The 26749-nt window shown below is 37.6% G+C and overlaps 2 protein-coding genes across 13 annotated transcripts in view; one reads left to right on the forward strand and one right to left on the reverse strand.

Moving 5' to 3' along the window:
* PFKP (phosphofructokinase, platelet) overlaps positions 1-971 on the forward strand; it is a 41566-nt gene extending 40595 nt beyond the window's left edge. For 9 of the 12 annotated variants that reach the window (XM_040686048.2, XM_040686069.2, XM_046925856.1 and 6 more), the window contains one exon: positions 432-967. In XM_040686048.2, coding sequence (XP_040541982.1) covers positions 432-585 — 154 coding nt within the window. In that variant the 3' untranslated portion in view covers positions 586-967. Of the gene's footprint in view, positions 1-431 lie in introns of all 12 variants that reach the window. The other 3 variants (NM_001389313.2, NM_001389314.2, NM_001389315.2) reach the window with 1 other exon arrangement.
* Positions 972-1529: 558 nt separating this feature from the next.
* PITRM1 (pitrilysin metallopeptidase 1) lies at positions 1530-26749 on the reverse strand. Its single transcript, XM_418564.7, has 27 exons — positions 26639-26749; positions 26175-26277; positions 25278-25384; positions 23779-23930; positions 23292-23406; positions 23070-23166; positions 22600-22760; positions 21491-21617; positions 20651-20739; positions 20037-20165; positions 18237-18350; positions 17690-17786; positions 15750-15884; positions 13735-13873; positions 12598-12714; positions 10972-11104; positions 10149-10269; positions 9266-9342; positions 8684-8849; positions 8463-8563; positions 7513-7633; positions 6661-6732; positions 5275-5387; positions 4616-4741; positions 3313-3458; positions 2572-2674; positions 1530-1998 (listed from the first exon to the last, which is right to left on the reverse strand). Exons 1-27 carry the CDS (start codon positions 26683-26685, stop codon positions 1905-1907), a joined length of 3102 nt encoding a protein of 1033 aa, XP_418564.3. The 5' UTR covers positions 26686-26749; the 3' UTR covers positions 1530-1904.

Here is a 26749-nt window from a genome sequence, read left to right on the forward strand (position 1 = left end):
TTTTGTCTCTGGCTTACGTTCAGACAGTGATTCACTTCGATTATTCACTTGTCTTTTCAAACTACTCCCTTAATACTTTCTATTTCTCCTCCCTAGACTTTAACTTATCTTGTTTAATTCTGGGAGCCTGCTGTCCTTTTACATTACTATGTTTGCTGTAATGTATAGAATTGGCTTACTTCTGATAAAGTTCAGTGGAGCAGCATTTTTGTGTCTTAGGTGCTATTCTACTTCCCTATGAAATACACTATCTAGTACAATCTATTATCTTCTTTACTATTCTGTCCTTATTTGGGCTAACGAAGAGTAATACATGCTTCTATTTACGAAGAAGGCTATTAGTACTGTTGGTATTGCCAAATAAGCTGTGTGTGTTTGTCTTAGCTACTACATGACTCACTTCCTTTTTTTCCTGCCCACCACTCACACAGACATAGGATCCCCATGGAGCAATGGTGGCTGAAGCTGCGACCACTGATGAAAATCCTGGCCAAATACAAGACCAGCTATGATGTTTCAGACTCGGGCCAGCTGGAACATGTCGCTATGCACAGCCCAAAGGAAGCAGAAACTGGAGCCATCTAAAAAGATAATTTTTAGATTGTTGTCATAGATGCACATTGTGAGTAACAATGCTTTAGAATCGTTACAGCTTTGTTTTGTAACATTTAAGTTATTGTACCAGCACTTTATGTGAAACACGACGTTCACATGTCACACAGATTCTGTCCTGTATTTGTGTTATGTTTAAAACAAACCCTAGCCTCTAAATGAATAAGCACCATCTTACTGATACAGAGTGCATAGATCAGTGTTGCACTTATTAAAGAGTAAAATGTTACTCACCCACTGCACTTTGTTCCAGAATACTTACACCCAAAAATAAGTGTAGAAGGCTAGCTTTGTGTTAAGTTGCAGGATGTGCTTACTGTATCTGAAGTGAAATAAAGTACTGTTGCAAATATCATGAATGTGATGTGTCAAAGTGTATTAGCACCTGCTTCTAAACAAGCGGAACACACTGCTTCATGCATTCACCTTAGTGTATAAGAGAAGTAGGACCGTAATGCAGCTGTCTTTCATTGCTGCTTTGGATTTAGGCTAGTAATTCCTTTCTCCTTGTACAGGGATAACTCCAGGAACAAAAATTAAAGAGATTCAGAAAAGCATAATGTGGCCCTTGTTTCACATTTCCTTTCTTACAGCTTCTTTAAGGCTACAGCTACTCTCCCTAATAATGGAAAAGAACAAAATTAGTTCTTAAAATTGTTACATGCATACAGACAAAAAAAAATACTCATGTAGACTTCTGGTAACTGGATGATGACAAAAAATTAAGTATCACCCCTGCAATATTAAAATTTGATCAAATGTTCCCTAAACAGACAAGAGAAAAGCTGAATTTAAATGCATTACATATTTGCCCACTATGCTGCCCTTCGCCATAAACTTGGCTTGATGTGAGGTGGAATGCACTGGCACATACCCGTGACAGGAGGAGTTATCATAAAAAAAGAATGAAACCAATATAAAAGAGACATAGCACTTTATATATCCAATAGCAGACATGTTTTCAACCCATTGCCATTTAGAACTCTTAAGTTCTACATATACAAAAATATTTAATTTATATAGTATCTATATGTGATGGAAGGAGTGAGTCTTGAATAAAATACTCAAGTCTGTCTTTACTATAACAACAAATCATTCCTGCTCTCTAATTGTGTATGGTTAGAACTTTTTTTTAAACAGTTTTAACTGGTTTGTTGGACATTGCTAGCTACAAGCAGCAATTGAAGTAGCATTTAAGATGGACCACAGCTCAGTTAAAAATTAATATAAAAAGCTAATGTAGTCACAAAGATGGGCTTATTTTGTATGAGCTTCAATGTTCAGCCAGCTATTCATCGTTTGACCCATGAGGGATCTTTGGTGATATCCGTATTTTCTGGGCCAAGTACAGCCAGCCCACGAGTGCTCTTCCCAACTGCAAGATACCTGCAAGAAAAAAACAAATAACTTGCTGCATTCAGTTTTCTGTGACTCTCCTATGCAAGCTGAAAATATTTCAGGAAAAAAAAAATACACCCATTGGTTCCTTTTACAACAGCTTTTTGAATTTACAGTGTGTTTTTCTCCAGCTATCACAATACAATAGTCACTGTGGCCTAGCCATAACTAGCCTTGCTGCTTAAACTTCTTCTGCAGTGCATTTCAAGTCTAAATAAGCACAAAGTGGTAGGAGTCCAGAAGAACCAACTCATTTAGCCAGGAGGTGGAAGGCAGAGTAGACATATTCTTTAGAGAGTTACTGGGCTCTGGGCTTTTCAAAAGTAAAACAATCACATGCAGAATCAGGGGGGAGGTTACATCTGCTAGAGTGCAATATACAGGATATAATTAAATCTCTCTAGGTTACAAAAGCAAATAGTGAAAGTAGGACAAAAGGCCAACGAAAGAAATACAAGAGCATAATTGTGGCAACTTTTACAAACTTGTTCAAGTTGTTCAGCATTTGTGCAATTTTTCAAACAAGCAGCTTTCCCCCCCAAATTCTGAGCACAGACTTACTCATTTGCTACATCAACCAGGTTATCTTTGTTAACAGCAAAAAGCTGCTCCCTGTGTGACTGCTTCATTTCATCTGAAATCCCGTATAAGAAATGGTCCATACCTAAAACAAAACAAAGCCACATGCTGCAATAATGTACTGGAATCCTGGCTACAACTGCATGCAAGGAGTGCAGAGTAAGACAAATACTTGTGCAGGGAGGGAAGAACAGAGACTACGATTTGACAACCGTTCTGAAACAAGATCTAGTTGTAAACCAAAGGTCACAGACTGGGTAAAGTACCTATCTAGGAAAAAAAAATCATTGCATTTTGGCAAGCAATTTAGTTTTATGTTTTAACTTCTTAAAAAAAAAAAAACCCAGCTTGCAGAAGAAATTAAGACATTCATAGTTAAAATCATGTCTGGAAAATAATCCTTCCGACTCCTATTGAAAAAAAAAAAAAACAATTTTTATTATAGTTGCTTATATTTAACTCCAAGCCAGAATTGTTTTCTCTATTCTACCTTCATCTTCTAACTGCATTCATTCACCTAACATCAAGGAGCAGCATGAATATACACACATATACTTCAGTAGAGAGACAGAACATGTTCAGCATTTATGAAAAGGAGCAATGGGAATCAGCATCCACCAAGTGCAAATTTTACCACATAATTTAGTTTAGCCAACTATTTTCTCTCCTTTAAATCTAAAGGCAAATAAATATCCCAGTGCTGAGAGGCTGGTGACAACGTACCTTTATCTGAAGGAGCTATTGGTGCATCTACAGCAGCAAATACTGCCAATTTAGCTTCATCAATATCTTCTTGCGTGAATTCTCCAGACTTGGCCCACTCGACTGCTTTTTCAAATGTTTTCAAGGTGGCTAACGAATTTGGGTCCCTTAAGTGGGGAAAAAAGTGAAATTACCAACTTGAGTCTTACAAAATGACGTACAGTAATTACTTTGTTCTTACTTCATTCACTTTACTATGCATTACACAGAATGTGCATACATGGGGATTAAACCAAACTTTTTAGAATAGTGTGAACCAAATGTATTTTGAATTTTTGAGTACACAAGGGCAGCAAGCTCAGTTGCTAAAAGCAGCTTCGTGGCAGTGAGCAGAGAATACGTATTAAAGAGAGTAAACCAGCAGTTCATAATCCACTATCAATTTGCTGCAGCAGTTTAGTAGGCATAGCCTTCATTAAGAACAACAGTAGTATTTATGATATACCGTATCTTCTTTAAGTTGCTTTTCCTGCTACACCTCTTTTTGCTCTCCGTAAAACAGGTGCAACAGGTCGACAACTACTGAAATACTAACCAAGACAAGTCCTGCCACGTTGAAAACTTTGCAGAGAGGCAATGCTGCTCAGATTTCAGCCAGGAATCTTGCCCAAGTGCTGTGTTAGTCTATCTTTGGTAAAGAAAATAATTTAAAACAGAACTCATCGGACTCATGACATTTCTAGTGGGGATTACAACTAGTCTTCATTACTTTCAATTCAAACTTCATCTGTAAATGCCTCTGTAAAACTAAAGCAAGTTAACTGTTCCAGACTGACAAAAAGTGGAAAAGAAAATACACCTTCTCCATTCTAGCTCATTACTAGCAATGCTTTCCGAATGTTTTTTGCTGAATCTCTGATTATTCCAGCCACGATCACCAAAAGAGGCTGCGCATTTTCAAAAGCAAGACCAGCAGAAAAAGCGCCCTTCTACTCCAGGATCTCAACAGTTTAAGAGTCTCCTCAACCCATGACAAAATAAATGAAAACCCATCTTACATAAACCTGGTGCAAAGACAACACTGGTTGCTACAACAGCAGAGATAAGCTAGACTTTCCCAGGGATAGAAACTAGAGGAAGCAAGGAGACGTTTGTTAACAAAATTGATATACATTAAGCAATTAATCTTATCTGCATACTCAGTGCTGAATCACGTTCTTGTCAGCCAGTATTCTATTTGTTTCATTTAATCTTGAAGGAGAGCTACAACTAAGTCAAAGATGCATGCAAGTGTAGTCAGTGGTCCCCTATGACATGAACTTACCTGTAGGAATAGAAAGTGAATATTCCATTGTGACTAAGTTTAGCACCTCCACCATAAGCCCCTCCTTTCTCTCTAATTTCTCTATGTAGGAACTTAGATGTCATCAGCCTTGCCAGAATTCGAAGGCTGTAATGAGAGAAATAATAGATGTTAAATGAATTGGGTAACAGTAATATTCTCAATTGCCTCTACAGTTCAAAAAGACCTCAATTTACAATGCATTGCTTCTTGTAATTACAACATTAACACCAATTAACATTGAATAATATCTGAGTAAAATGACATAGCTGAGTTGCTACTTTCGAACAATCCTTCTTTAATTCCATTTATTTCACCTTAATGAAATACAAAAACAGCCTTCTAACTGCAACTCTGTTACATGTGATAGGACTGTCACTTCAGACACATTAAAGTAAGCAGGGCTGTTATTTGGAAGATAGGGGTTAGTAAACCCTAGTTACTTCATCTCAGTGCTTACTAAAACAAAGCATTTATGGACTTAGCCATGCAAAGATTGTTCTGTAAAGAATTTGTCATTAAAAAAAAAACACCACAAAGCTTCTATTGACACTCCATTTTCAACGGTCAGCCTAAAACTTCCCATTTTGTTAGGTGTTATGCAGCACACATACCAGCTCCCTGCTGATTCTGCTTCCTACCTTGCATAGTCTGTAGCTGTGTACGGTACTGTTCGAACACATTCCCCAATATAGTTCACTGGGAAGGGAAGTACAAAGTGTGTCTTCATCGGGCATGGTTTGAATGTAGGATCCTAAGAGAAAAGAATGCATTATTGCCACAGCAGAGATGAGACAATTTATTCCTTTGAGAGCTCTGGCTTTTTTGCTATGAAACTGCCAAACAGACGGACACACATATGCTAAAGCTGCCAGGTGACTTACACTGCCATCAGTGACATTCAGCTAGTCCCCATATTAGCAATACAGTACTACAATTGCCTTAGGAAGCCGGAGTGTGTAGATACTGTACATCAGCTACTCATCCTTGCTCACCAGCTTCTCAGTTGTCCACACATTACATTATTACCGGAGAGTTTTAAGATGCATACTTTCTCTGCCACATCTTTACTCTGACTGAAGTGTTCATAACTTTCCACTTCTACACCCATCACACTTTAGTCCATTTATTCAACTACATGTACTGAATCCTGAAAACAACACTTCTCCCCACAAAAAAAAAGCTGTTTTATGACAAGTAGCAGCTAAGTGAATTTCACAGATCCCCAGCAGCAAACTTTTTTCTTACTTAGAATCATACTATCACTTAGGCTGGAAAAGATGTTCAAGATCAAGTCCAACCAACAACCTGACCTACCAAGTCTCATCACTAAATTGTTTCCCTTAGCACCACCACCACACATCTCTCAAATACCTTCAGAGATGCAAACCCCCCTCATATCAGAAATTCCAATCCTTCTCATGTCTCCAGGCCCCCAAAGCACTAACTTTCCTCTTTCACACATTGTGTGCTTACTTAACTATAAACAGAGCTTTAAGCACTCAAAATCTCTTACAATTACATTTCAATACCCTGGAGTTAAGAAACATGTGAGAGATTTGCCCCCCAGCCCCTCAGCTCCCACACATCTCTGCACAGTTGGGCCAAGTACAGTATCATGTGCATGACTTGTCAGCAAGAAAAATCTTGGGTTGCTTTTTCACTGCCTTTTCTCCATGGGAGCTCATGGTACGCAAAGCTGCATTTCTCTCCTGCAGCCAAACCAAGTTCTCACTTTTACTAAACTGTCACCAATGCTCTTTTGTCTGGTGTCATTTAGATAGAAAATCATTTAGGGAGTAAAGGAAAGAAAAGAAGGGGACAGCTAGGAGCAACAATACATGGATTTTTACAGTGTATTTTTTGCAAGCATGGATGTGAAGTTAGCTACATGATCTTCAAATCAGAACCAAAAGGAAAACAACAAAAAGGATGACAGACAGATGAAGACATTTGAGGAATTGTTTAAACAATGCAGTGTAGGATAAAGGGCACAGACTGGTATCCTCAACCAATAATGTACTTACATTAATTAGTTTCCTTGTGATCTGCAAACTACTAAGCATTTTGCTTCCCACAGGTCTGACTTCTGAAGATTTCTACAAAAGATCCAGCCCTCATATTAAAAGATGGTTTAAACTAAGAATACTACAAATGCAATCCCTACTCCCTCATATTTCCTGCGGTAGCTTTTGAACCCACCATCAGCCCATATGTCTTCACAAATATAAGCAAGCTACTTGATTATTTCTTTATTATTTCTAAGCAAATGCTAAACAAACCTCCTTTCAAGAGCAATTTTGTACCAAAAGACACCAGGAGAAATATCAAAGAGTCCCCAAAAGTTCCAGCCAACTGTTTCCTTCTTGGGTACAGAACTAGGAATCTACTTCAGTTTCAGAAATTAAGACAGTGTGGATTCTCTGCCAATTAGATTGAACCAAGTACAATTTGTGCCAAACATCCATCCAAATAATGAAGCAGATTCCTACACAACTAAGAAACTGCGCATTACTCCCTATTTCCATTCGGCCAGCATGCCAAATAATGCACAGCTAAAAAAGAAGTTATAGTTTCATGTGACAGAGAAAGGCAGAATTAATTTTCCTTCATCTCATGCATTAAGTAGTCACATCAGGGTAAGATCTGGCAGGTGATCTACAGGATTACTGTTGTCTGTTTTACAGGATGAAGACAAGCTGCTGTATATCTTGCCACAGAATCACCCTGTTGCAGAGCTGACTGGCCAATTTATTCAGACGTCTTTGTATGGATATAGCGTTTGAGTTCAAACTGTCTTCAGACTGAACAGCTGCCATTACAGAAGATCAAATTCAAATATATTTGATGCATTAGTCACAAATGAAGTGATTTCCTACCTCAATCACATGGGGACGGACAGGTTTTCTCTCCTTTTTACTTCTAGTTATGCCCTTTAAGAATTTCTCTATTTCTTTCGATGCCTCTGACATCTGTTGAGGTGCTGCATTCACAGAACATCTGTCAAAAAACACTTTTTAGTATCTCTTTGTGGTTTTGCACAGTCCATTATTATTTGACTACGCCTGAGTACTTCCTATTAAATCATCAGAAAACTTCATCTGTGATCACGGGTAATCTTTATCGCAGAAAATAGCAAAATACTCCTAAGACAATATTTGATATGCCAAGAAAAATTCAGTCTACTTATTTTTTTCTTTTGTTTGCCCCAAACAAGCAGTAGCTGTCCACCACTTCTCCGCACAACATATAACTACACAGATTTCACAAAACAGCAATGTCTCCTCTGTATTCTCTTTACGAGCACAGCTACCATGATTTTGAACAGCACATATACTTCAGTAATTTTATTCATCATTTTCTTTGCAAGACAATCTACTATAATGTCAATCAAATTGAACTAGTTTTGAAACTAATTTGTCTTATTTTTCCCGACTGATACATAAAGCAGGTTTCAAAATGTCCTGACTTTGTAACTAAGAAAGAAAAAATAAAATAAACAATATTAAACTATGACAATGCAATATAAGAGTATTTCTCTAGAGCACTTTTCAAGTAAAAAAAAAGGCAGAATATTGATTGAATATTCAACAATATCCAACATCTGAATATTACATTTGCTGTAGATTTCACACCTGCTAAAGAACCAAACAAAAGCCAAAGCTACCATCATGTTCTTAAGCACATAAAACATGGAAACACAGACTGAATATTTCTGCAGTATTTCCTCAGGTCTTATGTTTCACAGGACTATACTGAGAAATGCCCACTGACAGGCCTTGGCCTCTCTCTTACCACAATGTTTCTTTCTGTTTAAGCTAGAACTCACCTGATGTTGTCACTATTTAACAGATACTTCTTAATCCGCGGTAGTTTGCGTAGTATTGGTTTAATATCAGGCATTTCTGCTATTCTCTTCATCAACTTCACCTGCACAGGAAGGGTAGAAAGACTACAGATGAAGTCATTAGAAAGATTCAACAGAAATTAGCACTGTCATTCCACAGTAGAGGATTTGAACCTCACATAAAAACACCATTAACTTTTCACCTGATCCATCCCACTGAACATTTCTTGCAGTTCTCCAGAAGGTGTAAGGTTTTTGCTGGCTCTAATAGAAGCATATAAATGTCCACAATCTGGAATCCCATTTGATAGTTCCTGGGCAGTCTTCTTAACCAGCACTCTGAAGTGCTCTTCCTCCTCAAATCGAGGGCTGAAAAAGGGTAAAAACAGGTCTCTACATCTCTTGCAAAACCACACCAACGGGCTTTAATAATACTGCATCTTTCATTCAAGAAAAAGCCTTCAGACAATCAGTTCTCCATTTAATCCAATATACAGTCATGCAAAGGATGGAGTACTTAGATTTGCTGTCTAGACATGATCCTGGGTAGCCAGGTCTAGGTGGCCCTGCTTGACTGGGGGACCTCGACCAGAAGGCCTCCAGAGGTCCCTTCCAACCTTAATCATTCTATGATTTAGAGTTTGGAAGCCACTCAAAGATAGTTATAAAAACAAACCTCAAAGTAGGATCTGTAAGAAGTGATTGGGGCAAGAGGGAAAAAGAGAACCCCAAAAGCCATGCAAAAAAATAAAATAAACCAAAACCCAAAAAACAATGTACAGTACTTGTTAAATATTTCACTCCATAAATGCATCATGTCTGGCAGATTTCTATCCAAGCACAGAGATGAAAAGAGCACACCCTGAAGGAAAAAAAGAAAACATACACAAAGAAAACTCCTTTGGACGAATAACTAAAGCAATGGAGATACATGCAAGATTTTTTTTTGTCATGGAAGCAATGCAGTGGTGCCAACCTAATACTTTGCAACACAAAAATACTTCGATGCAGGCTATATTACTAGAATCAGAGTAGACATGAAATGTGATTGACCCTCACACAAAGCAAGTCTGCTGATTACTGACTCGCAACAGTAAGTAGAAGTTTAGAAACAGAGTTTTAGTTGTTCTTTATATAAAGAATAAGAAATGGTTCTGGGGAAGAATCTTTGTGCAAAGAAGTCTCCCTAACTCAATTTCATGGTCCATAGGGAACAGACTACAGGAAGAAGACCTCAGTAGCTCTGAAATATCTTAAGATATATTTATTGCTAAAACTACAATGCCCAATGCTAAGATCTAACAAACCTGAAAAACACTAAATGTTTCTGAATCACAGTTAATAGTGACATATAAACATTAACAGCAATCTCTATGCACAGCACTACTCCATTCTGTCCTCTTTGTTTGTAAAGTTTTGCAGCACTCAAAACTATAGTCATATGTTAGCAAAACACTGCCTTAAAATGGATGACAATGTCATACATTTCCCTTAATGCAAAATATTAAGATATTATAATTGTCAAATATATATTTTACACAAATATATAAGCCCTTTTATACACTGTTTTCAGTGCACATTAACTGATGCTCTACTGGAAACCCTGAGTGACCTTAACTATTGAGTTGTTATTGCAATTTAACATCAGTAAGTTTATGATTAATTTACCTGTTCATACACATCCAAGTGTGAATCATCTGGAATGATATGTGGGCTGACAGACATCCCACCTGTTTTTAGCTCTATCCTCTGGGCTTGTTCCCTGTAATCAAGGGCTCCACATCCCAGCCTATGAAAAATAATCAGATTTATTTCCATTTTCAATGTATGACAAAACCAAAGATTTTGTTCTAGAACAAATGTCAAGGAGCTTTTAGACAAATACAATTCAGCAACTAAGCAACTGGCAGTGTTATCAAGCAAACACAATACTTCACAATTTATTTAAAAAAAAAAAGTAATACACCAAGCCATCATCTAAAACCCACAGCAAATTCAAAACAGGGTATTAAAAAGGGTGCTTAGTGTACAGACTTGCTCTGAACATACACATGGAACTAGAGTAATAGCATCACATAAGCTGTTACCGCTACTAAAAAGAACAGACTCCTTCTGGCCAAGGTCACTTAGTATGTCTGGTGCCACTCTTCCCCCTTTGTGAGGGTTTCTTTGACCACATTGTGAAACCAGACCAAGAAAAATGTACATGAAAACTTAAATTTCTGCAAAGCTCCTTTTCATTTAGATAAAATTTCCCATCTATCTGGGGAACGCTCATGTATACCCTGGGAAACAAAGCAATGCAGAGACTGGCAAAGGCTAAAGGAGTTTGCAACTCACTGAGGAGAGGGAAGAACCATTGTTCCAGCAGGACACCAGCTTACTGCTGTCTCCTTCCATAAAGAACAGCCACAGAAATTAGAAGCAGTATTATTTCAGTAAGCTGTACTATACCTTACTGCTTTAGATTCTAGCAAAATAAATGTCTCACTTTGTAATGACGTTGCAAAACAGCGGCACGTATGGTTTGAGCTCCTCAGGAAGAGTGTTCAAGCTGGAAACAGCTCTGAAGTACACAACCCCATTGGTTGGCTGAGAACAATACTGGACAGGAACTTCATCAGCTAGGGATGAATAAACAAGAAAAGAACAAGTTTCCTCTGTAAGTGCATGAAAGCAAAACCACTTCTTACAAGAACTTAGAGTTATTTTCTGCAACCACATCAGATCCACTTTCTGTTTTTACTTGGAATGTTGCACTGAATGCTAGACTGAAGCAGGGGTTATGTTTGTTTCTTTTTGTGTTTGCTTAGTTTTGTCCATGGTAAAGTAAGACATGCCTGGAAAATTTAAAGAGAGAATTCTGTTGGCAGAGTACACATTTTAGATATAATGCTCAAGTAATGGAATGGTAATTTGTTTCTGAATAATTTGAGAAGTTTTTCTCCCTTACGTTTTTTTTTTTTTGCCTTTCTACCTCAGAAACTGAGAAATAGGGGTTCCCACATTGTACATTCTACTCTAACAGCTATTAGAATAAACAGTTCTTTCTCACAAAATGGGTCATTTTAGCATCAAAATTATCCAGCACTTGACACTTGCTGACAACTTTAATAGAAAAGTTTCTGTTAAAAATATACTACAGAGCAATATCACCTGTGAGATTTTGGCACAACCACGACAAAATTGAGACCCAAGACTTCTTGCTTCCTAACAATCCATAAGGAGAGCCATGGGCAAAGAAGAACAATTTTTCAATGAAGTTACAATGAGTGACTTCTCCATGGCTCCTGCATGTCTTATTTTTAACAATAGGTAGGAGGTAGGAAGAGAGCACTTAAAAATGCTTCCTGCACCCTGGACAATGCTGAAGTCTTTGGAAAGCAGCAGGATTGCTCAAGAATAATTGAGCATACCTAGTGACTTCTCTGACTTCAGGGCAGGGCAGGCAGTGAGAAAGCAGGAGGCAGGGAGCTTGCATCAGGAGCTTGCATTTGCTAAACAAAGAGCAGGCAACTGGATTGAAGCTAAGAGCACCTCAACATCACCCCTCAGAGGTGACACCAAGAATTTTCTATATGTCATTGCGAACTCTACTGCAGAGGTGGTGGACAAGAGAAAAAGGGTCACACCTATGGGCAATTAACAGTGAGAATCACTTTCAGATTTTTTTTTTTTTAAATTAATCTCAGCCAAATAATTCTAGGGACTCTCTGTTTAAAACTTTATTCCAGTCTATAATTCTGAAGTCTAAAGCCATCTTTTTACCAGAGACTGGAAGCTTGGCTTTGGCAGGAGCAAGCCAGGAGCTACATGGTCAGAACTTCTGCCTGACCCACAGTGCTATTGCACTTTGTTTTGGGTGTTGAATTTAGCTTGTCAGAACACCCTTGACTTTGACAAACAGTCAAAAATCAAACAACTCAGGCCAAAATGACTGCCTTTTCCTTCTCCACAAGTTATTGCTGTTTACGGTTCTGTTTCAGAGTATAACTATTTACAGCTAAGCATCTACATAAATTTCTTTAAGATGGAAGAAGTGCAACAGTTGGGCTCATAGCTGAATAACAGTCCAACAGCGTTGTCCTTTTCAGGACAAAATACTGGTTACACCAACCTGCAAATGTTGTCTCCAGCACAGTGAATGGGATTTTGGGCTCAATGTCAGACACTTTTAGAGCTGGGAGACAAGAGGTATCCTGAGGTTTGCTTTGAAGATCAATTAATTCCAAACCTAATAAAGAAAGCAGAATACTAAGGTTCATCATTTTCGTCTTTAAAATCTACTGAGGTGATGCAGAGCAGAAAAACATGTTTTAGTTTAGCATTTTCTATCAACTGTTCTTTCAAATATTCCACTGAAACAAATTCCGCACATTATTGCGTCAGCAAATAGAACATATCTTCATATATTCTCTTTCCAACACACCCCTCATTTCACATACTGCTTACATGTATTTCAAACTGTGAAGAAATGATATCTGCCAGTCTGCCCTGTTGTCCAGCTCTGCAGACAGCAGTAGGCAACACAGACCTCGGCTCTAACCCATAAGAGATCTTTCTCAAGTGCTGTCAGTACACTGATGCAGCTAAACCATTGTGCTTTATCTTACATTTCTGCCTCTTTCAGATTCTAGCTGGTTGCCTTTAAGTACTCTCAAAATTATTTTTGTATGTAGACAAAAACTCATTTGAAGGATTTTGTCTTCCCCTATTCCCCTCCCAGTGACACTGCTTCTGAACATTAACTCCATTTTCCATAGGATTTCTGTGTCTAGATCAATGTTTTAACAGAAAGACATGACTGCTCAAGGTTTCCAAGTTCAAGTTACTTCTCAGAATATATGAAACACAATATTATTTCTATAGTTGGCTTTTTAAGTAGAAAAGATAAGAAATACAATTAGAACTAACCAAAAGTTAACAGGAAAAAAAAGCAAACAAGTTTTAAAACATTTTTTCTTCTGACTGTGGGCTGAAGTCTTTGATCATTTTGTTTTCTGAGTGCTAAAAGTAATGGAATATACCAACCACACAAATTAGTATAAACTGCATAGCTTCCTAACGTGTGTATTACATAAGCTACCAACAACAACAAAAAAAATTATCCGGTTCAGAACAAATGCCGGAGTGCATTTGGTATATTTAAAGAATTTAAGACAGTTTACAGATCAACAGCTTAAAAAAAATAAACAACAAACAGGGTGTATTTTTAAACAGTTACCCAAACAAAAACATAAATAAGCATGTTAACCTTTTTCAAAGATTTGGGTTTTCTCTTCTTCTGAAAGTGCATTAACCTTCTTTTTCAGTTTTTCTGCTTCCAGTTTTGCTTGTTTATCATAGTAGTCTTCCTCTGGACTCATGGACAGAGTCAATCTATGTGGATTATCCTGCAGAAATGCATCCCAAAAGAGAGAATTATTAATTTTGAGGGCTGCTTCCACCCATGTTGCCTCAGATTATTGCTTCATCAGAAGTAGATCAGAACAGCCCATGCATTACTTGGTTCTGCCACATTATCAAAGGTATCATAAACAGGCAATTTAAACTCCTCATTTAATGAAGCAGTCTGCAGCCAGGGAGGAGACAAGAGGCAGCTTACCACATGAATGTGCAAGAACAACTTCTGGTGAAATTTTAGTATGGAATCTGATTCCCCTGACAGCATACAGTACTTGTGTAATTAATTCAAGGTGAAACAACTGTGCATAACACTACTGAGCAGCATGCGATAAGTTATATCTAGAGAACGTTCTAAGATGGGGAATCCAGTTAACTGCAGGAGAATTTCATTTAACATCTCATTCAACCTGTCCAAGCTTGAGTGCACAGAGATCCCAAATGACGTAAAATGTGCATGCCTTATCCTGCTCAAAAATGCCTTACAGTCTTGCTGCCAAAGAACTCCATGCATTATGCAAGCATCACAACGGCTGTCAAATTTCTTTGTTTATACTGCACTGTGGGATTCTCATAACAAAATTAGTCAGCAGCTTCCATTTTATATAGTAATGGGGGGCTATTCAAAAGACGGTGACCTCAAAAATGCCCGTTTCAAAGTAGGAGTCAAACAGTAACATCTGTCACTGAGATGCACTGCCAATAATTTGAGACGCTGTAATTGAATTCTCTGTTGTATGAGCTTATCTTCCCTGTAGTTATATGGAAAGATTAAGGAAACAAGACTGACTACAGAGTTAAAAAGTAAAATGCAAAATTAACCAAGGACAGATGAACAGCATACTCTCCATTGCCTCCAGCCTTCCTACCTTATTAATCTTAAGGCACAATGTACAACATAAGGTGCATCGTCTTCTGATATCAGAAAATCCAGCAATTCTCATTACTTCTACTGAGCAGTGTTTTTATCTCAGAACCCTCAGCAGAACTGCATAGTAAAGAACATGCTCAAAAATACTGTGTCTGTATTTTTTAAACACAACAGCCAAACACCTGACAGCTCCTTACTACTTCCATACACTAATAATGACTTTAGGAAAACAGATGACACTGTCTCCTGTCACCTTCTGACAGGTAAATGCGAATGAGCATTTACTCACAAGTAAATCGAGATGGCAGTTAAGTATCATAGATGAGTCCTTCAAAACAACTTGAACAGTTAAAGTGAAACAATAAAAAAAAAAACACATCACCACAAAACAAAAATAAGGAAAGACACCTCAGCACTGCTGTCACTGGGTTTTTACTAGCTAATGCAGAGGGCTTCAAACCATTCAATGTCATAATGCTTTTGCTGTTCTTGAATCCATAAGCACTCAAGTAGAACATACACACAGGTACACAAGAAAAAGAGTAGAAAGCAATTAGTGCCAACTGCAAAATGCAGACAACAACTGAAGGAACACGAAGTGCACTAAAATAATCTTACTTAAACAGCCAAAGTCTTTTCAAGGAAGAAGACAAGCTCTTGCTACTCCAATACACAACCAGGCCCATAATTCCCTGTCCACATCTTTACTTCTCACATGCCCTTCTATAGCATCAGGCATCACAGTTCAATTAAACATCAGTATTTTATCTTTGTTCTGGTAAGTGCATTACCAAGTGCCCAATTGGCCAATTTTTCCAGTTTTAAGTTCTCACTTCAACTGTTTAAAATTAACAATCTTCATTAAAAAGTGCTGCTCTTCATCTACATCTAAAAACAGACAGCATGAACAACTCAGTACCCTTCAGTTTAACTGTAAGCACAAAACTGTGATTGAAAAATTAATACTGCAGTTACTTTTCTGAAGATGTTCCCACCTTAAAATACATTTTAACTTTTTCCTGAAGAAACGTGGGATTTTCTTTAAGGCATTGCCTGAACTGTGACACTTTATCTGCAATCTTCAGAAGCTCCACAGGATCCCCGTCTTGATTCCAGCAGGAAGCTATATACTGAAAGGGAAAGGCTGGTTGAATAAGCAGGACAATCCGTATGCATTTCCTTAACTGGCAGCATCTATGTTCCAAAACTACCTTACCATCTATATCTCAACAGTAGGTAGTAATAACTGATGAACACTTTTAATAGATTGAGTAGAACTGTAAAGCTGAAGTATTTATTCAGACTAAAGGACTATACCACTAACATCATCTGTCCCTTATCCCCTCCATTCTCTCCTCTGATTTTATCATATCAAATAAACTTATCTTTCTTTTTTTTTTTTTTTTTTACATAGGTGACATTCCAGAATGTCTGCATTCTGGAAATTTATGACAATACTCTTTTCTCCTCCCTTTTTAAAATAAATACATTTTTTCAGACCAAGAAAGAAGGAAAAGCAGAGCAAGAGGTGGACACAAAACAGTTTATGAATATTACAGTCTTTTTACCCTATCAGGCTGATGAAATGATTTAATCACCAGCAGTGTTCCACAGGGCTAAATTCTAAGGCCAATTCTGTTCAGCACTTTCATCAGTGATTTGGATGCAGGTGTTGAATGTATCCTTTACAAAGGTTTCCAAGTTGATAATAAAGTGAGTGGTAGTGTTGACTCACTTGAGGGACAAGTGGTCTTGCTGAGGGATCCAGATAGACTGGAGCTTTGGGCATACAGAGAAAGTATGACGTTCAACAAGAGAAACACCAGGTGCCATGCCTGGGATAAAGCCATGCCAGAGACAGGCAAGTGGTAGGAGAGCAGCCCTACAGACCCTAGAGAAAGGTGCTGGAGCCAGCAGTGTACCAGGCACCCAAGAGGACAAACTGCATTTTAGGGTGCATTAAACACTGCATAGCCAGACAGAGGCAATTCCCTGCCATATTTAGCATTTGAGGCCTCACCTCAAACATACTGTATATAGGTCTGATCAGCACTATATAAAAAGGATGTTAAGGTAGCTGAATATGTCCAGGGAAAAAAAAAGCTGGTAAAAAGGGCTGGAAGGTATGCCCTATCGGAGGAAGCTGAAGACACTTCAGTTGTCCAGTTGAGAGAAAGGAAAGCTAAGAAGTGACCTCAGAGCTCTCTGCAGCTCCCAAAGGAGGGGAAACAGAAAGGGAGGTGTTGATCTCTTCTCCCTGATAAACTGGTTCTCCACATGCTTTTCACACAGAACCTAAGAAGAAAAGTGTATCTGGAGACTGTTAGTTTTGAACAGTTGCACAGATAAAAAATAAGCAAGCCAGAACAGACCATCATTTTAGAATACAATTTCTACTGTTTTAATCACTTCAGAAACAAAAGGAAACCTACAGCTAAAAAGAAAAGCTACCAGCTTCTGAATTCTCCTATTTATGTTTTAAATAAAGACATCACACACAAGAAAGCCCTTCCAGTGGCAGGGTTAGCAATTATATTTATTATATTACAGTGACACAACCCTAAATTCCAAAGAAAAATACAGTCCTTTGATTTGATTTCTACAAATAGATAAGCAACTGGCCAAAACATACCAAGAATCAGTATGACATTCCTCTCTTACAAAAGTAATCAGTCCTACAGTAATCAAAGGTTCGATTCAGGCAAAGACAACAGGTTCACTGCCTGATTAAATCATACAGTACAGAGTATAGCAATAGCTTGAAGACTCCTGAAGAGAGTGGAGATGTGTATATGACAAAGAAAAGGCCAAAACATGAAAAGTTTTAGGTCTCAAAAGCCTACAAAATGACCCCATATTTTATAAAGACGTAACACACAGATTTCTAACCTATTCCTAAAGAAAACATCTCACACAAGCACACGTACAAACTTACCGACGTCAGGGCAAGACCAAAACTTGTAGACTGGTGCTTCAGCTGGATTTCAATTTTGTGAAGTAGAGCTTCAATCCTATCTTCTTCAAATCCTTTCCTTTGAGAAGGAGTGAAGAGAGAAGGAAATCGTATCCATTAGCACTAATTACTCTTAGTGAAGTTATGAAAATGAATTACAGCATTGATAAAAGAAATATTACAACATGATGTCTTACGCACTAAATTAAAATTGATAGGAAAATCTTATCGTGATGTGTTATTTAGCGAAACAGCACCAATATAATTAAACTCCTGATGGTTATGCTGATGAATATGCTCCAGTAGAGGAAGTAACAGATAAGAGTTTTAAGGGTAATGAGCAATAAAACTGCTTCTTCAGTAAATTTTTTTGAAACTTAATTAAAATTTCTAGGCATATTTATATATATATACATATATATATATGTATTCTTGTATAATTAGTAGTAGTTACATATATATAGACATACATCTAATTGCAAGAGACTGTATGAGAGAACAGTAGTCTCAAAAATTTAACATTACTCACGTAATAACTTCATCAACTGTTCTAGCAATAATCTGTTTCACAGTCTCAATGTCTCTCTCAGCAATACCCTGCAGACCCACACTGAAATAGGCTTCTCTTGTTGAGCCATTAAACCTAGAATAAAACACATTTAACTCAGTAATAAGTAGTAGAACTTAAGCATTAACCCTGCCAGCAAAGACAATGGGAAAATATTCTTTTCACATACACACACAAAAAAAGAAGGAATTGAACTTAAAAGCACTTTTTTTCAGTTTAAGCAGCAGCAACAAACTGTTGGAAAACAATATAGTGTATGATATTAGAGAAAGAAAACTAGTTACAGAAGTTAGTCTTTTCTGTTCATCTTCCAGTTCATCAGTAAGTACCTTCAGGTAATAAAACCTCCCTCCTAAGTGAAAAATTCAGCTACCTGCAAAGTTGAAGGCATATATTCCACTTTTAAGCAAGCAAGTAGAACAGTATTTCTAATTAATAAATTTAAAGAAGTATTTGCAGAGTAAGCACTGAAGGTGAAGCATTTTGTTTTTGTTGTAATTACTTTTAATAGCACCTGAGGGGGGGAAAGAAAAAATAATTTTGCCCAAGCTGTCAGGCACATTTAACTATGAGAACTCCTCTTCACAGAGACAAACTGTTACTTGCATTAAAATGTAGCATCTAACAGTTTGGATCAAAGCCAACATGCAAAAAGCAATTAGTGTTAATCAAATCTAAAAATCCGCTATTTCATATTAAAAAAAACCCAAAACAATAGATTCAATGGCAGACTCATGTCAAATTCAGGAATACCAATCTGTGGACTCACCAGCACAGTCACTGATGCATACTGAAGACAACTCACTGTATGAGTCAAGATATATTAAACGCACAAAAGACTTAGCTGACAAAACATACAACTGAATCACTCCTTCAGTGTTTGAAGACAGATACCATGCCCTGTGGTATCAAGATATCTGCACAGCAGCGGTATTCATGACACAGGAATTGCAGCAAACCCAAAAGAGATAACTTCAAGCCAAGCAGTTTATCCCAAGGCATTACTTTCATACTTGATTATTATATTTAGGATTCGCATTCAAACATTGGAGACAGTGGAAACAAACAATGTATTTTGTCATTTTCATGTCTAATATCAGTCAGATGTTCATGGCCTGAAATTGCTTCCTTCTGCTGACAAAAAAGGCAAGCTATGATGAGCAGCTGAGCCTGTAGTGAAGTTAACAGAACCCACTCATCCATATACTACAGTGCAGAGCTAGCTAGCTTAGCATACTGCTTGCAAACACTACATTCTGAATAAATAAACATTGGCATACGTACCCTTTTCTCATTGTGGAGATGATAAATGAATGGTATCTAATTGCATAAAAACACATTTGTGCTAAACTGATCTAGTACTATTTAGTATTAATCACAGAATTAAAGTAAAAAAAACAATCGTAGCAGTGCACCAAAAAAGCAAGCAAAGTCATTTTTCTCGTTCTTTTGCGTAATACCAAACACAAAAGATGAAATCTCCAAGTAAATTAGAGTAATGAAGGCATACCATGCTCTTACATACACATTTTTCTTGTTGATAAACATGAAATAGTATCATTTTAAAACTAACATAGCTTCTAACAAGATTTTGACAAGCCAAAAATTACACCTGACAATGTTTTATCAGGAGAAACCATTCAGATTCTTCTGATGTAGTATCTGCTGTACATATGAGAGATGACTTTTTCACACTTGATATTGGTTTACATCTTTTCTAATATTGTTTTATAGTGATGAAAATTAAATTGTAACACTTACCCAACATCAGGAGAAAAATCTGTACCAACGCCAGACTCAATTAAGGCTTTGTAAAATGGAGAATTTGGTCCATCAACCAATAGTGAAGACAAGAGACTTAGCGTGAAAGTTTCAAAAATGTCTGTAATGCTGAAAAAAATTATTAGTTATTAAAAATCATCAGGCTATGAATACGTAACACCAAACATCTCTGATTTCATTTCAGAAGAATTACTTCTACAAAACTATGTAATGGAGGCAAGGGAGAGATAATTATGACTTATGAACATCACAGCAAACTTAGGAAATTAAGAGCTCTGGATTTTTCACTCATCATAATCAACAACTCTAGAAGCTCTGCAAGTTCAGTTACTATGCAAGGACAGTAGTTAGCAACTAGGTTAGACAGAAAAACTTGTAAATAAATGGAAGGCAACTGAAATACAAAAAGCCAGTTTTACTAAAGTCTAACCCACTGAATAGTTCTGTAAGAGAATGGCTGATTTTCCTTAACTCTGCCTGCTAAAGAAATGACAAAAAAAAACTCAGCAAATTAAACTTTCCTTTGTTAAAGAAGGATTTGTCTAGTTCTCCCCTACATGGCCGATTAAGAAATTCATTTTGATAAGACTTACTCTGTCAACAAGTAACTGACACTGACAGTCGTCTGCTTGGAAGGATCACTAGCAAATGAGTCTAAGCCACATGTTATATGGTGTTCTTGCTGTAAAGTAAAAAAAAAAAAAAAAAAAACATTTGAGGGAGACTAAACTCAAAGTAGAGTTACAAGTTAAAAAAAAAAAAAAGGCTGTTTACATCTTCAAATCCTCCTCACAAAAACCTAAAATAATTTTGCAGGTATCTACTCATGAGTATGTATACAGACACGCAATATTTACTCAGTATACCTTGAAAAGATAAGAGCAGTAACTCCACTTTTTATAAGTGGAGAAATAAAGAGGATCAAGAAAATCTGTCCATAATAACACTCCAAGTGCAGTTTCAAACTGAAATTTAAGCTTCTGGACGAACTAGGGAGGAAAAGTACTTAAATAAATGGAAAAAGTTATCTTGACACCAACCTTTGAAAGTTTAGGTAACATTAAAGAAGCATCTCCTGATACAAAGTATTAATACTCTTATCCCTAGTTCTAGGTGCTTTATAGTAATAAATACTCCAGTTCTCTAAATACTGCGGGCATATGAAAACTGAAAATAATGAAAATGAACGTAGGTATGGAATAATTACATTATTGAAACTCTAAAGTAAACATTCTTTTTTAACCCCTTTAACAAAAAAGTTCTAGCTCACTTAATAAAAGTACGCTTATAAACAAACAAAATAACCCCAGCAGACTGGGCTAAAGTGTTATCCTATTATACTCAAGTTTCTGCAATTCCACTATTGGATGTGCACTTTTTAATTTTATTTTATACATACAGAGATACAGATACATTTTTAACTTAATACTTACAGGCTTTTCCCAGATTTTCTGTTTTGGGATGTCAGTCTTTGATTCAATTCTTTCAAATTTTACCAGTGCTTCTTCATGAATTTGTTTCAAGTGATGCTCCAGTGGAAAATTACCATAAGTGAAGAATCTGCATTTCAAACACAAGTTTAGAATTAAGAATCAGATTTTTACAGGAAAATCTTAGTAACAGTTGGGTTTTTTTGTTTGTTTGTTTTTCTTCCATTCTGAATTCCATGTGATTTCCAGTGATTCTGTTACATCTACAAGGAACATGATTTGTAAGGTTTAAGACCTACCACAGTTTGCCCCATACATCAAACCCACAGCTATGGTGGTAAAATTCCACAGCACTTCTCAGCCTCTGTGTTATGCTTTAGAGTCCACAAAAACTTGATTTCAGTTAGCTGCAGTATTACGCAATATTACAAGAAGAAAATACTAGTAATTGGAACCATAACTCCAGTGCTCTAATGTTTCAGAAGACACATTTTTGTAATCAACCTCACTCATCATACATAAAATACAATTATACATTTCTCAACTGATCTGTAAAGCACAGCTGAGATCTGCAGGTCAGTCTATCAAAGTACACCCCCATACCTACAAGAAACATTACTGACTTCCACTGGATTAAATATAGGCACGGGCTATGTCCCAGATAAATGTTATTCCTCAATTAAAATTTAAACTCAGGTACAAGTGAGTATTTGGAATGATGGAAAAAAAACAAAAGATGGTATATTCAAAGTCATGTCACAAGCTGATGTTCCATAAATGAATTAGATTGACCACAGTATTAGTACAGAAGAAAGAATACCCTCATATTTTCAAGTTGATATTTAGCTAAATGACCTTAGCAATACCAACAGAATTAGTGCCCAACTCAAATGGATAGCCAATATTTAGATCCCAGTACAGTAACACGTGATTCAAGAGCAAATGAACAGTCATGCATTTGCAACTTTTTTAAACTTCTAGGTTGTGTTGATTTGAGTCTATGGGTTTCTACACCACCTCATCTGTATGGAAATACTGTACAGCTGGTTTCCCCTCATAAAACCACAATGCTAACTCACTATATAACCTACTAAGATATAAACTTCAGATACCTGGAATTGCTGGGATGATAATGTGAAGCATGGAACTGTTTAAGCTGCTCCCATGTAAGATCAGGAATACTTAAGGGATGTCCACCAGATACTACACCATAAGTGTGATCAGGAAGGAGTTTATTCTGCAGGTGCTGTGCAAATACCCTCTCGTTATCTGTCTTAAGAGAAAAAAATACCACATTTTAGTAAAGTCATTAAAGTACATTTCAAATATAAGAAGTGGTCAATAGTAAGACCCGAGTTCTAACTTACACAGGAACTCCTCACATGAGCAATTGATGTATAGCCCTATGTACTTTGATAAAAATAGCTATGTTACTGTGTTAACTTAGAAGTTTTACAACAAAATCCATTAGCAAGGTGCTCTTTAATATGCAAAACAAATGTTCAACAGTCTAACTTCATGGATAAAAGTTTCAGTTTGCTGACTTTACTGAAGAAAAAAGAAAAAAATCCACAAAACTTACAAATGCCCCTTTCATTTCATTAAAAACAACTCCTTTGAAAATTAGAGGTGTCTGAGGATCAGTTGGGTTCTCATGTTCTAACCTCCAACCTTCTTGCCTGAAAAAAAAAATTAATAACAGGAAACATTGTTTGGGAGCTCAAGAGATCCTCTGTTTGATTTTGTATTTTTGTTTTTAAATCTGAAAAAAAGATTTTAAGTTTGCTTTTCAACTCAAGCTTACCAGAAATCTAGTTGCCGCAAACACGGAAAGAAAGCTGCATCCAAATACACTGACAGGAGATTCCGGAAATCCTTGGGATTTTGTGTTGAAAATGGATAGAGCGTGTAATCACTAGCTGCATACAAATAGACATAAAAGATCAAAATTATAGGAAGCCTGAGGTGTATTTTGCTCTCATTTATATTGAGTCATTCACCAATATAAATAATTGGTAAAAAAAAAAAAAAAAATCTTACTAATTGACTAATATATTAAGACTGCAGTTATTTATCAAACACGTAAGCATATAGACAACTGCCTTGCTGTGTACTATAAAGATCTAGCTCTACTGGGCCTTTGTAAGTGCCAAACAAACAAGGACTATTTTGTCACCTTACTTTGTTAGTTTTTGAATCTCTCATTCACAGTTAGTAATAACGGCTTCTCAAAGAGAAAAAAAGATCCAATATAATCATTTTCAGCAAAAATTTATTTACTTCAGGCTCACCCGTAAATGCATTCATGAAAGTGGACAATGATCTGTTTAACATTTTAAAGAACGGATCTCTGCAAGGATACTGCTGAGAACCACATAACACCGTGTGCTCAAGGATATGTGGGACCCCAGTGCTGTCCATTGGAGTGGTTCGGAATTGTAAACTGGAAGATAGAAAGCACAGAGAAGAATGCATTTATTTGCTATGAGAAGCCAACCTACTTAACTAAAGCAATTGTCAAAACTGTAACAGTTGCCAAGATCAACAGTTAAATTTATATCCTAATTGGAAGTACGATCTTTTTCCTCTTCTATTCAGTTAATTAGCTGAAAAACTCACAGGTACACATTTTTTAGTCGAAACACTCAAAAAGTCTGTGGAAGGTTATGGTAAAAAAGAAGTTTTATGTCTTGTAACTACACATCAATTTATTAGGAAGTTTGGTTTCAGGCTCAGAGGTACTGAAGGACTTGGAAGCCATCGCACAATTGGAAAACTATGATCTAATCACTATCACTAAAATTTGGTGAGATCAATCATGACTGAAGAGCTGCAATTGATGGCTACAAACTACTCAGGAGGGGCAGGCAAAGAGGCAGAAAAGGAGAGGTGTCAGGATCGTCCTCTATGTTAAAAATAAATAAAACAGTCTGGAATGCAAAGAGATGTCACTGAAAAACAGCAGGTTCAGAGCTCACGAATGAAAATTAGAGGCCAAGCCAGCATAATAAACCTTGTTAGCAGGCTGGCAGATGTAGTTAAGCAACTCTCCATCGTACTGGAAAAGTCACAGCAGGCAGGCAAAATCCAGAGTGATTTAAGAAAAGGAAATATCACACCCATTTTTAAAACTAGTAATAAGGATCACACCAGGAACTACCGATCAGTCAGTGTTTGATAAGATCACAGAACAGATCCTCCTGGAAGTTATGTGGAAGCAAAAGGAAGACAAGGAGGAGATTACAGAAAGAAAGCATGGTTCCACCAAGGACCAGCTGTGCCTACATAATCTAAGGGCCTTCTACAAAGTATTGACTGTGACAAGAGACAAGGGAAGCTTGCCTAATAGCTGCCTTCCAATACCTACAGGAACGTTACGATGGAAACAAGTTATTTTCATTGGCATACATGATGGAAGGAGAAGCACCAACGACCATTAAATAATATAAGGAAGGTTAACATGGTATTAAAGAAAAAAAAAATCCACATATAAACAGTTAAATCCTGGGAAAAAGTTGCCCAGAGAAGCTGCAGAATCTCTGTCTTTGGACATTTTTAAGGTCCACCCGAATATCTGAGGAACTTCATCTGAGTTAAGTGCTGATCCTGTTTAGAGCAGCATGCCGAACAACAGACATCATAACACCTGTTACAACCTCAATTATTGTAAGGAAGATCCACAAAGGAAGTACTTCTGTCTTTGCTATCACAGAAAAATCTAGTTATGAAGCTGAATTACAACGTATAAAGCACAGGTCAATGCTGGATATGATATGTATACATGCTTTACCTGAATAGATTATTAGAATCCTCTCGAGCAACGTGTAAATATCTGGCTCCTGTAGTGTCATGACTAAGTTTCACTGCAGTCAGGAACAGCTCAGGAACAGCTGTAACCTGTTTTGGAAGAAAATACCTATATTACACATCGACTGCAGAGAGATCAAATACATTAAAGATGACATAGCAATAATCCGTTCACTGATCCTGTGTTTCTACCTTCTATGAAATATCTGTATGTATTTAAATAGAAAATAAATTTAAAACAATACGCTACATTACAATCAGAGAACTATACTCATCTGGTGTTAACTACCACGACCAGAACAAACTGTTCAAACATTTAAAGAGAAGGCATGTATTCACATATCAGTGGTCAGGACAGCAAAAGGAAACTAGAAGAACTCAATTCTACTATTGGTTCTGTTACTACTAATAACTGCAGAATACCTTCATTCTCTACTTAAACTTTTTTCCTTAGAAGTAAAAAGAAACTCCCCATGTTATTCCTATTGGGAGTTTTCAATAAAGCAATAACAGTAGTTCTGGGGATAAAACATTACTTAAAAGTTTCCTATAAACCAGCACACAGTGAGGTATCAATCAACAGTCTGAACTTTCAGCAGGCCACACTGAATGCTCAGTGTCTGTAACAGACACACATACTCCCATGGTGCAGTATTAACTCTGAACAGTAAATCCCCACAGGGACATGTGCTAATCATACGTACAGAACTCAGTCACAGAAGGATAAATACTAGCAATTACTGCATCATTTTTAACAGACTGTTTGTGGCATCTATGCAAACACCTGCATAGCACACAAAGTCTTGACCTCATTTTGACATTCTTCCCATCAAGGGAAAATTTATCTGCACCAGCAATACAAGGAAGAGGCAATGCCCACCTGAGTTACCGTGAAGCCGTGGATTTGTTCTCCAACCCTATAAAGAAGTGCCCGTTCGTTGGCAGGAACGCTCTTCCACCTCCATGACTTCTGATTCAGAGACCTGAAACAGAACATCTCCTTCAGGCAAAGAGCACCTCAGGGCCAGAACAGGGGTAGCAAGGCATGCTCCCTTCACCTGGCGCTGGGAGGGGAGCAGAGGTACAGCTGAGGAAAACAGCCTGCTGCCCCGACGCTGAGGGGCAGCCAGCACGGGGCCTTCTGTCCATGTCAGGGGAGCAACGCGCCATTCCCCGCCCCTGGACTGAGCTTTTCTCCGGGCACAGGAGCCGTGAGGCCCGCAGGGCAGGGAAGGTCGGGCCGCCTACCGCAGCGAGCTGAGGGCCGGCCAGGCAGCGCCCGGGGCCGGGGAGACAAGGATGGAGAGCCCTCCACCTGCTCCCTTGCTTCATCCCCGTCCTCACCTTCCCCGGCTCAGCAGCCCGGCGGCCGCCCGGTAGCGGCTCCACATGGCTCACCCCACAGCAGGCCGGCAACCGAGCGGACGAGCCGGGCCGTACAGCAGCGGCAGCAGC

Source organism: Gallus gallus, chromosome 2 (genome assembly GCF_016699485.2).
Source record: "Gallus gallus isolate bGalGal1 chromosome 2, bGalGal1.mat.broiler.GRCg7b, whole genome shotgun sequence".
Lineage (NCBI taxonomy): Eukaryota > Metazoa > Chordata > Aves > Galliformes > Phasianidae > Gallus > Gallus gallus.